Consider the following 13,360-nt stretch of genomic DNA (forward strand, 5'->3'; position numbering starts at 1 on the left):
TTTTTCCCATGGCCTTAGCGGAAACACAAGTCCCAGACTAATTAATTTCCTGTAGGCACATGAGAAGAACAGCAGGGGAGGTCTGGGAGCTGGAGACAGCTTCACACATCAATAAATTACTGGCCAGCCAGTGACAGCAGCAGCTGTGTGAAGGCTCTCACTCTGATTTGTAAGAGATCCTGGACGTAGGCAAAACCAGCAGTTGTTGAGATTGGTTTTGCTTGGCTTACATACAAGACACTGTGGGAACATCTAGCCTACTGATTCAGACTTTCATTTGGTAAAGGGCAATTTTTGTTCCCATCCGTGATCCTTAGGTCATGTCTGCTTCTTATCCATCAGCTTTGTGTAAAGTGCATATGCAGTCTCAGGCATGAACTCCCTCCAAGCTGCTCCCTCCTGGCTAAGTGCTTGAAGTTGTTCTTCTCTGCAGAGAGCTTTGTTGTCCCTGATTTAAGTCCTATGAAAATCCACGAGCTTTATTTGGGTACACTCAGTAGTACATCACAGCAAACGTCGCTGTGAAGTTTGTGCTTGGAGCTAACTACTGCTTTGGAGTTATCATCTGCTGCTCTGCTCTAATGTTAGGAATTCATATGCTAATCCACTCTTGGAGGCTGTTGAGCCTGACTGTACTGCAAGGCTTTATCAAATGACAGCAAAATTAATAGTTTGGTTTCTGCCAATTTGATACAAAATGCTTAATATGAAAAGCAGAATACACATCACGGAAACAAATTTTGGAGCATTGCTTATTTCTCTTCAACTACAATATTTTCATGCTTTTTTCTGCATCGCCATTGATACCAAGACAGTTTTAAATTTTCTGTTCTGTTAAACAGAAAAGATTCTTCATAAAGGCTGTCTATATATATGTCTATTTGTATGTGTATCTGCTGGTCTTTTTCCCCGCTGAATAGATTTGACCATGCCGTGTACCAGTTGAAATATCATGAACTGCAAATAAATATAACAGTTTGGGTTTCTAAAGCAATCAGTCAATGCCAATCAGTATCACAGAGAAGGGAATGGGAACAACGATTTCCAGATTAATTCACTTTGCAACTTCTTTAACTCTGAGTTTGAAAATAAATCTGAGTTTCACTGTACAAAAAGGTATAAAGTATTTCACACAGGTGTTTTTCCGAATCCTGCACTCCATTTCTTCTGTTTCTCCCCACAGAAACCAGTGGACTCCGATTTCCTTGAATGCTGTAAATTAGCTATGAAGGAATGGACAACTCCAACAAAAAAACCCACACAAATCTTATGAGAAGCCAGGAAGGGAACTAAAAAAACCAGCTTGACTTGCAAAACTTCACCTGACCCATGACTGACTCTCTGCTAATGCAACACTAATTTAAGACGCCTTTGTACATCAGGTACTGCAACTCCTCAGCATGTTGCTGTTTGTACAGAGTTTTTTCTTTAGTCTCACAGCATACAGTGGAACAGAGAAATCCAAGTTGCTTTCACTCATTTATGAAAACACCCAAATACTACATATAAAGCTTTAAACTGTTTTCTTGCAAGATATTGCAATACAGTTCATTTCATATGACAGTCCAAGCCAGGTTTAAAAAACCCCAACCTGTTAGCAGCCCATTCACCCTCCATCCATTCCCTGCAGGGCAGCTGCCTGATCCGACCTGACCGATCGGGGTGAAGTGGTTATTTGTGCTGTGGTCATCAGGGCTTCCAAACAGGAGCTGAAGCTGTAGCTCTCGTACTGGTATCCTTTCTGTATGCTCAGCACGTTTCTGCTGCAGTTATTCAGGCTGGAGATTCATTTGTAACCATAAAGGCAAATTTCAAAATGAAATTATGGTGTACGCCTTGTCCTCACTAGAAGAGACTACTTCTGCAGGCACATCCTCCTAGCACAGATATAACTCCCTCCAGTGACAGGGCTTTTCTCTGTAAAGCTTATACAGGTCCCAAAGACAAAACAAACTATATATAAACTAGCAATGGATTTTGCAATGAAAAATCCACGTTCTTCTTTTAACATGCAAAGTTTGGTCCAAAAAAGCTGGTATTCAACAGTTACACTACGTCAGTCTATAGGCTATAGGAAAGACATACAGTAGCATATGCAGTGACCAGAAAAAGGTCCAACCTGACAGACTTTCCTCCTTGCTTTCTACATGGATTTTGGTAATGCAGAAATCCCAGGTTGATCTCTGCATGTGTACCTGTGCATAATGCACCACAGTGTCACCCTTATCAGCATATTCAGAGCCACCTCCATGTGACTAGAGTGCCATAATATGCATAGTCTTATTTGTATATATTTTTTCCAGATGCAAGGATGTTTGTGTTGCTTTACATTACAAGTTTTGCCATCTACACAAGTGAACAACCCCTTCAAAGCCAGTTCAAAGGAGAAAATTACTACACCAGATACATCTGTAGCATCCCTGGTTTGCCAGGCCCTGCAGGTCCCCCCGGAGCTGGTGGATCCCCGGGGCCACACGGACGCATCGGTCTTCCAGGAAGAGATGGTAGAGATGGCAGGAAGGGAGAAAAAGGCGAAAAAGGGAGCACAGGTATTGAATATTTGTGTCACCTAACACAGTAGTACAACAAAGTAAGACGTTTCATCGTCACTTTTATATATATACCTATATGTATATGCATATATGTATATATATACAATGAACATGTGTATGTGTGTGGGTTTAAGTGTGATGCATGTATATATAGTGAGAGAAAGAAAACATGCAGATGTATTTTAGATATGTCTAATATGCATATACTGAAATCTGTGTAAATAAATGCAAATGCATAGCCTTCCTGCATATAGATGCTAAGAAAAACTTTGGGAAAATTGAAGCATGTGTGGTGTCAAATAAATAGCCGAATTTGTACCATTAGCTAGGACTAAAAGAATAGCAGGTATTTCAGTGCACACTAAAAATGCTCAAACAGTAGGAGATATTTAGTGCACAAGTATCACTATACAGGTAGCCACGCTGCTCTTTGTTCATAGTTCAGTCAGCAATGGACTGATACTTATGAAATTCTTCCTACCAAAGTAGGAAGAATCAAAGTGAAGAAAAGTAGGTATATAGAAACAAAGGACCCCCGGGCTGTGGAGCCCAGTCCTCTGTTCCACCCTGCCATTCCTTTTGCAAACTTACTAGAAGATTTTGAAAGTATTTTTGGAGTATTTTGAAGTTCTGAAATTCTGTGTTTTTCTTGTTTGTTCAGGCACACATAGTAGCCCACACAATCATTTACTGAGATGATATGTGCAACGATTAACTAACTTAAAATGTTTTTGAAGGTTTAAGAGGAAAGACTGGGCCATCAGGACCAGCTGGAGAGAAAGGAGACCAAGGTCAGTCTGGTAAAAAAGGACCTGGAGGATTGACTGGTGCCAAAGGTGAAGTAGGTCCAGCTGGACCACCTGGGCCTAAGGGAGATAAAGGAGACCGAGGAGAACCAGGTGCACCAGGGGTCTGTAAGTGTGGAAAGATAGTGCTGAAATCTGCCTTTTCTGTTGGCATCACCACCAGCTACCCACAGGAAAGATTACCAATTGTATTCAATAAAGTCCTCTTCAATGAGGGGGAGCATTACAACCCTTCCACAGGGAAGTTTATTTGTGCCATCCCAGGTATTTATTATTTTTCTTATGATATCACCTTAGCAAACAAGCATCTTGCAATTGGGCTGGTTCACAATGGGAAGTACCGGATAAAGACATTTGATGCGAACACAGGCAACCACGATGTAGCTTCTGGATCCACAGTGATCTACCTTCAGCCAGAAGACGAAGTATGGCTTGAGATATTCTACACTGACCAAAATGGTCTCTTTTCCGATCCAACATGGGCAGACAGTTTGTTTTCTGGATTTCTCTTATACGTTGATACAGATTACCTTGACGCTTTATCAGATGAAGATGAGCTCTGAAGCAGATGATGTCAAATGGCATTCAAACTGGACACCCCAATAACACAGGACATTATCTAGCTGTGTGGGGAGACAAAGTTAAAAAAATTATCTGGGACTTTATTTTTGCTTTGACAGGAACCAAATCTGAGCTCATAAGGATCCTTCTAGAAACTAAGCTGGATTTTTTACTGAACAGCAGGGATATCAAAAGGAACAGTAATTAACAAAAGACTGCATCACTCCAGGACTGATTCCTCCTGAAAGTTATGTTTATAATACTATTTAAACAAAATTAAGATACTGTACATTGGATTTTATATAAAATATATGAAGTTGCAATGTAGAATGGATATTTTGTATACGACATTAAAGTAAAATTGAACAACAGATGGCAATATCTTCTTTGGTCATTTTAGGACAGAAAATATATTAAAACAGATAAAACATTGATTTTAAAAAAGGAGAGGAATAAAATAGGAATGTCTGCTCAGGATGCAGCTGAACAGGTCACAAGGAGAGTCCCATCTGATATTTACACAAACAAATTATATTCATAATTAACTAACCTCTTAATAAATACATGAAGATTTGTACTAGCTGAGGACTGCCCAATGATAGTCACAAAAGAACAGAACAGAGGTATTAAACGTATAAAATAATTAAACACTGGGAGATCTGAAAATTTGGAGATTGAATATCAGTATTCAACATGGGTATTTTCAATGTAGTTCCAAGTGGGTTTGCTATTCTTTCAATGCTATTCAGTATCTTTACAAGAAGTGTGGAAGAATATATAAACTTTTTACTGAAGAAAAGTATGGATGCCAAAAAACTGACAGAACAGCAACCAGTACTGAGAATAAATTATATGGAACAAACTGAGTCACATCATTAAAGCAGACTTAGTTATATTCCAATATGGCCAAATGCAATGAAATAAATGTAGGTCACACAAAAGATGAACAACTGCCTTCAGGAAATAAGTGAATTTGGAAAGGGTACATGGGACCTGATGGATAATCAGCTAAATATGAGTCATCAGAGTAGGCTCTTGCTACAGCCCATTGGATGGATGATAAATGGAATTATAAATAGGAGTAAGGAGTAGTTACTTACGAAGCTGCGACTTCTGTCAATGTTTCGAAAACTTACTGGAAAATGAAAAAAAAAAAAAAGGTTGTAATCCTGCCCAGGCAGGTTACACAAGAGATGTAACAACGTCAATTTATTTTTCTTGTCAATGAGTTTAAGAGGTGATTTGATCACAGTCTGCAAGTACCCTTCTGGAGATAAAATTTCCAGTAGTAGCTGGCACTTCCTTCTATCAGATAGGAGCATAGCAAGATCCACCTGTGAGAAACTGTATCAATTCCCATGGGAAACGAGGAACCCATTTTACCGGTGGCGGTAATAAATCATTGTAAAAATACCTAGGAACATCATGAGTTCTCCCGCATTCAATATATTTAAGTCAAGACTGGCAATCTTTAATTTGATCTTCTTACTTTCCAAGAATTTACAATCTTATTTTATTCTTCCCAGATTTAAAGGAACCTGCTATTTTTATCAGTTCTTCAGAGTTTCAAATGCTAGTGGTTTGTGTTGCACAGCTCCTGCTCCCATTTTATTTATGACCAAGGTGGAGGGAAATTTCTGGGGTTTTTCTGTGTACTTAATTAAGAAAATTACAACCAAATAAAATTACACAAAAATACCGCTGAGACTGCAAAATGAGGAAATGTTAGCACTACAGCTATGTGTGGAACATTAATCTATGCACCCTGTATCCGTGCCCTCATTTCCCCATGCATTAACACACATCTGAGTACATGATTGCTGCTTTATGCAGTGAACAGGTACAAAGTCCTGTCCACAAATCAGACTGGCAATGCCTGTGCAACCCTGATTTTATTTGACAGTGAGAGATGTGTGGTAGAAGACAAAAGTGGATTATTTTTTCTAACTAGACATCTAATTTATTAGTGTTATACAAGGGCTGCTTCCTGTGAAAAATATGGAAGAGAACACCTACAGGTTCAGTTTATCACTGTGCTGTACAATCATTTATACATCTGCAAATTAAGCAAAATATGAGTGCAAAATGCAGCCCAATCATCATTTACAACGACTGATGCCAATGCTTCGCAGCCATCAGTGCCTATGCGAGGCACAAAGACTATCGGCATTGCTCAGTGCTGTCTGCACTGAAATTCCACAGGACAGAACAGACCATCGTATCAGGCCCACGCCTTCCAGGAAGCATAATTCAACAGAAGCAGGACTGCACCTATACTATGTATTATGCAGCAAAAGCAATTAATGGAAGTATTTAATTATATGTTTATTTAAAAAAAAAGATGGAAATAGGTTTATCACATTTGAATCAATAATAAGTTTATTTTAGGAGTTGCAAGTCAATTTTCATTAGAATTAGAAAATCTCCTAACAAGCCAAACTTAAGAAAAGAGTGTGACCAATTTTATTCAGACTCTGCAGAAACATATTTGGTAGTTATAATAAATCTGGAAATTTCCAGACAAAACTAATTTTCCACAACTGAATAGAGAAAAAATAGGGCTTTACAGTGAAATGATCCTGGTTGCAATCCTAACTAAAGAGCAAGCAGATTCCATGTAATAATATTGTAAAAATGAATGAAAGATTAAAAAAGACACTTCAACCACACCTAGGTTGAAAATGACATCATGGGAATAAGTAAACCAAGAGTTATTGCTTCCCTCTACCTAATAATTTTAGATTTATGTTTGTACAATCATAGAAAAGTCATTTTAGATTCCCTAAGTATTCCCATTTGGATTCTGTAGTTATTTGAACCATTTATATTTTGGAATGAACTGTTAAAAATAAGTAATTCTGTTGAATTATTCCTATAGGTTTTGGCAAGAAGAATCTTTCTGCTACCCATATAGACAACATATGTATACAAGTGGCATGTGTCCCTGCCCTCATGCAGGATCTCAAGACATCATCCTAAAGTAAATCATTGCTGTTGCTATTATTTTACTTGAAAATAGACCAACTTCTATGACATGATTATTTCATTAAGGGTATTCCTCTGTCTAAATTTGAATTTGTTTGGAAAATATCTTGGGCTGAAGTCTTCCCACTATTTACACCTGTAGGTGGGGAGGTCTGGTTTGATTTAAAGATGTTACAGGATAACAAAGAGCAAAATCTCTTTGGATTAAATCTGAAATTAATCGATATTTCTACATGATATATGTCATTCTACACATGCCATAGTGCCATATTATTAGGCATCCAGACCAAGTTAGTCATCTAGACTTTGCCTACAGTCAGCAGAGAGAAATTAGTGTCAGCAGAGAGAAACTCCCAGGAGGACATGTGTCTTTGCTATGGCACCAACTCTTGGGCTTCCTGATCGAGGCTGCAAGAACTCATATGAACCTGAGACCACCAGGAAAACTTCAAGCAACATTAAAAAGATTAGTGTTCGTGAGATTCATAAGTAAATATATATATATTTACTTGGGATATATGTATGCAAATATACACAAGTAAAAATAAGGTTATTTGAAACAAAATAGCTCCCCACAATCTTTTACTCTTTCAGACTTTCTTTATACCTGGTAGAGCAACATCAAGGAATAAGTCAGTCACATGTTGCATTGCTGAACATTTTTAACTGAGATAACTAATTAACCATTAAACTCCATCTTAAAATTTATATGAGTATGTTACTTTGCATAAATACCTTCACTTTCTTCACTACAGGTATTCATGTCCATATGGTTTAGGCTGTACAATCTTTTCAGGAGTGACAGGTCCTAAAGAATTTTTTTAAATACTCATACAATATACAGGAAAGAGTTACTGATGGATATAACTTCTGAGAACATTATCTACATTCTTCAAATCTTTTAAAATCTACTTAACGCCATTTATGTACTTTTCAGATAGGCAAAAATATATAAAACTGACAAGCAGCTTATTTCGTTCCCTACCAAGTATGTTTCATCAGTTGGTGCAGTTCACACAATACTTTATTTTTACTTACCTTCAACAGGTCACACACTAGGTTCAGATCATATTAATTCACTAAGACATTTACTGAATAATTTGCTTTTCACTAATTTATCCATTGGCAGGTAATTCATACTTAGGATAACTATACTGATGTGGTACTAGGAAATTTGGTCAGTAGGAACTTCAGTTTTACGTGGAAATGTGGCTTACTTTTTCTATGTATTTCAGTAGGTGATGAACCCCATCCAAGAAATAATACATGAGAGTAAACAGGAGAAAAATAGAGTTGAGAAAGCAATATATCACAGTCTTTCTCAATGAGTAATACATTGCTTTCAGGAAGCAATTTATTCCTTTCAGTATAAGCCATTTAGAATTCAGCTCAGAGAGCATTTAGAGGTCATATTCACTTCCCTGTAACTCCTTAAGTCAACATGTCAATGTCTGACTGTTATGTCAGTACTTCTGAATTTCAAAGGCATGATTCTTTCTCACGTCAGCATGAAGAAATTTTCAAGTACTCTCATGAAATTCTCTATCTCTGATACTTGATTTTGTCCTAGCTACATATATCACATCAATTAATGAAAGTTACTATCTAAGGGAGACGAAAAAATACTTAGACATATTATATACATATCTTTCAATAGTAAATATATAAACAGAAGAAGGTGTCTTAGATTATTTGGTATTTGGCTAATATCCCTCAGTTCTGAGTATAGTTATTTTGGTACGATCCAGCAGCTACTTGCTGGATGAGGTGTAAGATTTTTCTTCTATGCATATTGTTTCTGCAGCAGCAACTATTAATACAAAATTTATCTCACCTCACTTTAATCTCTAAAAGCTCAGATCATTGCCTTGGCTAAATTAGTTGTTAGCTCTCCTGTCATCAGTGCAAAGAAATAGATTGGGTAAATCTGTGTTTGGATGACACTGTATTAGACACCTACGTTAAGAAAGGAGCAATCAGGAGGCACCTGTCCCTTCACATTACGTGCTTCTACATGACTAACTTAGGTTAGCCTTTAACTTTGAGATGGCAAGAGTTAAGTGAGATGTCTGCTCTTAGAGAACAATCTGCCAAGTGGAAAAATTGGCAGAATTTAATGTGGCAATTTATATATCTCACAATTAGAGAGAAGATGTGGATTGATGAGAACACAGAAGTACCCTTATAATGATGGAAGTCACCTCTTGTCAGACCCTTCATGAAGTATTGCCGAAGTTCCTCCTGGGACAACTTCAACTGCAGTATCTTGGCTGTCCTCCAGAAAATGCTACAGTATATTAAAGTGGCCTAGATAATTCTCTCACACTTCCAAATTCAACACACTTAAGTATATATAAAATATTGACGTTTTTAAGGATACTTAATTTTAGGTGTAGAAAACCTAAATGTAACCTGGAGTGTTTCTACTTATACCAAAAAATTATATATTATAAATGATAAAATTATAAATTTGTCTCTTCAACTTTAAAGCACCTGTCAAAATCCTAAACACAATATAAAACATTGCAATATTTGCAAAATCATCTCTGTGAAAGACTAGCCTTGTTTATGTCATGTTAACAAAGGGACAAAAAATACTAAATTCTTGAAAAATGTAAATTAACTATGATTCTCAGCAGGCTCTAAAGCGAACTTTTAGCAAGAAGCAAACGGGATTTCTAGAAATGAGTGAATTGTGTGAAGGAAAGTACCAGCAGTCCCTTTTTTTCTCCACTCTCAACAAAGTGTTGTCCCTAGGCTTGGAAGACAGTGGAAAGGATTTAAAATTTTTGAGTTGAAGAACCATCTCTTTAATGTTTTGAAAACTTGCCCACCACTGGTACGGATGTCCCTTCCATGCACCACCTGCATTCATCCACACTCTGTCAGACGTTCTGGTACGTGAACTCTGATTTCTCCTCCTGTGACAAATTTCATTAAATTTTATTTGTGATTTCAGTCATGTTGGAGTAAGGTGCGATCAGTTGAAAATCATGAAGATGAGCAGAGTTTGTTCTCCCTTGTTTGTAACCTCTATGAAACCGAGATCACTGTGGAGTTGCACACGGTATTTGACATTCCTATTCTAAGAACACGGCAACACATGCTCTTATTTTGTAAATGTCATACACAGCTTGTAAGATTTGGAGTTTCACCTCTGTTTTCATTTGGTTGTACAAGTTTTGGCTTGTAAAAAGGCAAAGCAGGTAAAAAGAGGTGTATATGGCAATCCAAACCTCACACTATTAATTTTAAAACAGTTTTACTGTGGAACTTGGGGTCTATGAACCCTTAGCCTGCCCGCTCCTGCGGCAGCCTGCACCATGTGTCACTACAAGCTGCCACCTACCCTGCCCATGCCAAAGGCCATCCTTGACCATCGATGGAAAAATAACTGTTTAAGTGTGACAGTGTCACAGCTAACAGAGTAGAACTGCTCAGATCACCTTATTTGGAGCACTAAAACTGCTGTCCAGTGTAATCAATGACATTGGGCTTGCCTTTGTTTTTGTACTGCTGACTGAGATAACTGAGTTGTTCTCCACCCCAGGAAACAACTAGGGTGGTTTGAATTCTGTATGTCTCCTGTGAGTAGAGTCATTGTACTGACATGTGTTTTTAAGCAGCTTTGCATCCTGTTAAGCAAAAGTCCCCCACTGCTCCTTTAGGGTATTATAGTAATGTTTCTTACATAAAGCTGTTCATATTTGTCCATCATATAAACTGTTTGTACAACTGTTTCTGAGACTGGAATAAATTGTTGGGACACAGACTTACTAGCAAAACAAGATGTTGAACCTGAGTCCTTGCCGAAACTTTGGATGAAGGTTCACCCTCTGGATCATTTCCACAGTCCATATACAGTGGGTTTAGCAGGTAACAGTGATCGTGTACTGTATATGTTACCCTAAGAAACCTGTCTTCTGATTACATTTCTTTCCCATTCTTGAAAGCTGTTGTCATGTCAAGTGTCTTCTAGCTATGACAGTTCCTCTTTTTGCAATTAAAAAAATGCACGCTCCCAAACTTTTTATCTACAACTGTTTACTTCTTCCCGTGATCTCCTTACAACAGTATTCAGAAATGGGAAACAATTTAGGCATCTCTTCTCATGTGATTCCAGCTACTAAAACTTTGCAGTAACAGACCTTCAGATGTTATAGGGACTGGTTGTATACAGACAATTATAAATAGGTCTAAAAATAACTCCATTTAGTATCAGCAATATTGTTTATTCTGGTCGTACTAAAGATACTAATACATGTTAATGTAAAAAATTACTTTGTTAACAATTCAGGGCAGTAGAAAAGACCCCTCTCCAGAGCTGATAGGAAAATGATAAATTGCCTTGTACCTATAAAAACGAGGAATTGTACATAAGACAATCCACATTTCTACAAACTATCTCATAGTGCTTACATTTCTGCCATTCCTAGTACCTACATAAGCAGGTTGTGAGCATTTAACAACCAGATAACCCATCACTCCACTGCTTCTCCAACCAGGGCTTAAAGACACTATCTTCCCTTACGCAGTCTCTAGAACAACCTTAATGGAGCCTTCAAATCCTTCTTTTTTCTGCTATGTAAGTATTAAAGTATAGTGATAACTTCATAAAGTTATGATTTGTTGTACCTCTTACTTTGGTTTCACAATCTGCCTTCTCCTGACTAAGAACATTTACTGATACATTCTTTAATCCTGGTGTGGCAAAAAGCCTGTCTTTTCAAACTACAGCTGCTAAGAGATTATACTTTTTTTTTTACTCTGCTGTGTTTCCAATTACTTTTTCCCAAAATGACATACTAAGAAGTTTTCTAAGGCTTATGCTGATTTGTAAAGGTCATCTGTAAAGAATGATGCGTCATTGTCCCCTTGATACAGCTTCCGAGTACTTTAATCCATTGTAAAACAAAGACAGCAGTTGGAAAACAACTGGCTACTAACCATCCTCTTCCAGGATTTATCCCTACATGACTGATGTCAGGGTTTTTTTTCAGAGTGAAATTAATCTTAAAAAAAATTTACTTGCTGGAATGTTGGTATATAGTCTGAATTAGAGGTTTCACATCTCCCTTTAGTCAAGAGTGAGTCAGGGTCTTCCACAAATGATTGATATTCAGGAATCACTGCTCTGAACTGTACACCTCCCAGGAACAGAGTGTGCCTCTCCTCTAATTACAGAGGAAGTACACAGAAATTAAGTCAGATAATTTAGCAAAGTTAGGTACTTAAAGTTAGGAAGAGTGACTGTCTTTACCATATTTTGGTCTGAAACAACCATTCCTCGTCCTGCAAAAATATACAACCGATGCTCATTTTCAAATCATTGCAGTAACTGAAATGCGTTGCTGTCTGCAGGAGCTGCAGTCACTCTATCCCCACCCGCCCCTTTATTCATTACTTCCCTTTTACTCTAAAATAAATTGTTTATAAAAAAGAAGTCTTCCGGAACTGTTTTAGTGGCTTAAGGACAAGAATCTGACTCTTTCACTTTAAAAAGCAAAGCTGAGGCTTGTTGCTAAGGGGAGTGCTGTGCTTGGCTCGCCTGTACTTCGAAAGCTGCTGTGTAAGAAAGCCCAGGTAGGAAATGTTTTCCTTTAGCTATGTTTCAATATCACTCCATTCTGAATGTTTTCATGAATAAGATGGATTTAAGAATCCAAAATCCTCAGAATTATTTTCTAGGTATTTTTGATGTTAAGCATTTTTTAAAGAGGAGCGAGAGAAACTTCACTGTGTTTCTACTGTTGGTCTTAAGTGCTTTAGAAACAGTCTCTGAGCTAATGGAGAACTTCATAGTTCTTGCATCCAGTTGTTTATTGAGTTTTAAAGTGCCTGCTACAGTATGTAGCTTCAAGAAATGCTAGAAAATTGTTAAAGAATGCGACCATAAGGCCCATCTGCTATGTTGCCAGCGTTCTCCATTTACATGTGCCTTTAGTAAAGACTGTTTACATTTGACACACAAAGCTTGATACAAAGAAGAGGTTTATGTGCCAAGTAATAAAAATGCTGCCGCATCTCACAGTGGTATATTTCTTGTGCCATGAAGATGGTATGTGAGGAACCTTACCTGCAGCAAGGAAATGTTGCCATTTTGGGGTACATCATCACCCTTAGCCCTGGTGAGAGATACTGAGGGAACTGGTGCTGACGTGAAAGCACAAGTGGTTTGGGAGATAGTCACATTTGTCTACGAAAACCACTTGTTTGGGGCGAGTTCAGCTCCTTGTGCTAGTTGAGACTTACAGAGAAACCTGAAAACCCTTGAGGCTAGTAGCTGGTAAGGGCTAAGACTTAGGCAGGAGATAACCATGTTGCTCCCCCTCTGCTTATTCTGCTTTTTTATTAGACTTCTCCTAAGAGATAAAGAGGTATATGAAGATCACTCTTCATTTTTTAGCCTGGGCTGGAAGCGCTTTTTGAAGCGCATACAGATGAGTATGCACTAGG

At 37.8% G+C, this 13,360-nt stretch overlaps 2 protein-coding genes across 3 annotated transcripts in view; both read left to right on the top strand.

Annotated features, from left to right (window-relative positions):
* Window positions 1-4,466, top strand: part of C1QTNF7 (C1q and TNF related 7) — a 51,206-nt gene extending 46,740 nt beyond the window's left edge. For both annotated transcript variants that reach the window (XM_064449156.1, XM_064449155.1), the window contains exons 2-4: window positions 1,184-1,382; window positions 2,304-2,549; window positions 3,290-4,466. In XM_064449156.1, the coding sequence (XP_064305226.1) occupies window positions 2,312-2,549; window positions 3,290-3,921 (870 nt within the window). In that variant the 5' untranslated portion in view covers window positions 1,184-1,382; window positions 2,304-2,311 and the 3' untranslated portion in view covers window positions 3,922-4,466. The remainder of the gene's footprint in view (window positions 1-1,183; window positions 1,383-2,303; window positions 2,550-3,289) is intronic.
* Window positions 4,467-12,470: 8,004 nt separating this feature from the next.
* CC2D2A (coiled-coil and C2 domain containing 2A) overlaps window positions 12,471-13,360 on the top strand; it is a 64,900-nt gene continuing 64,010 nt past the window's right edge. The window contains exon 1 of the mRNA XM_064449159.1: window positions 12,471-12,487. The gene's annotated coding sequence lies outside the window, so the exon portion shown is untranslated. The remainder of the gene's footprint in view (window positions 12,488-13,360) is intronic.

Source organism: Phalacrocorax carbo, chromosome 4 (assembly GCF_963921805.1).
Source record: "Phalacrocorax carbo chromosome 4, bPhaCar2.1, whole genome shotgun sequence".
NCBI lineage: Eukaryota > Metazoa > Chordata > Aves > Suliformes > Phalacrocoracidae > Phalacrocorax > Phalacrocorax carbo.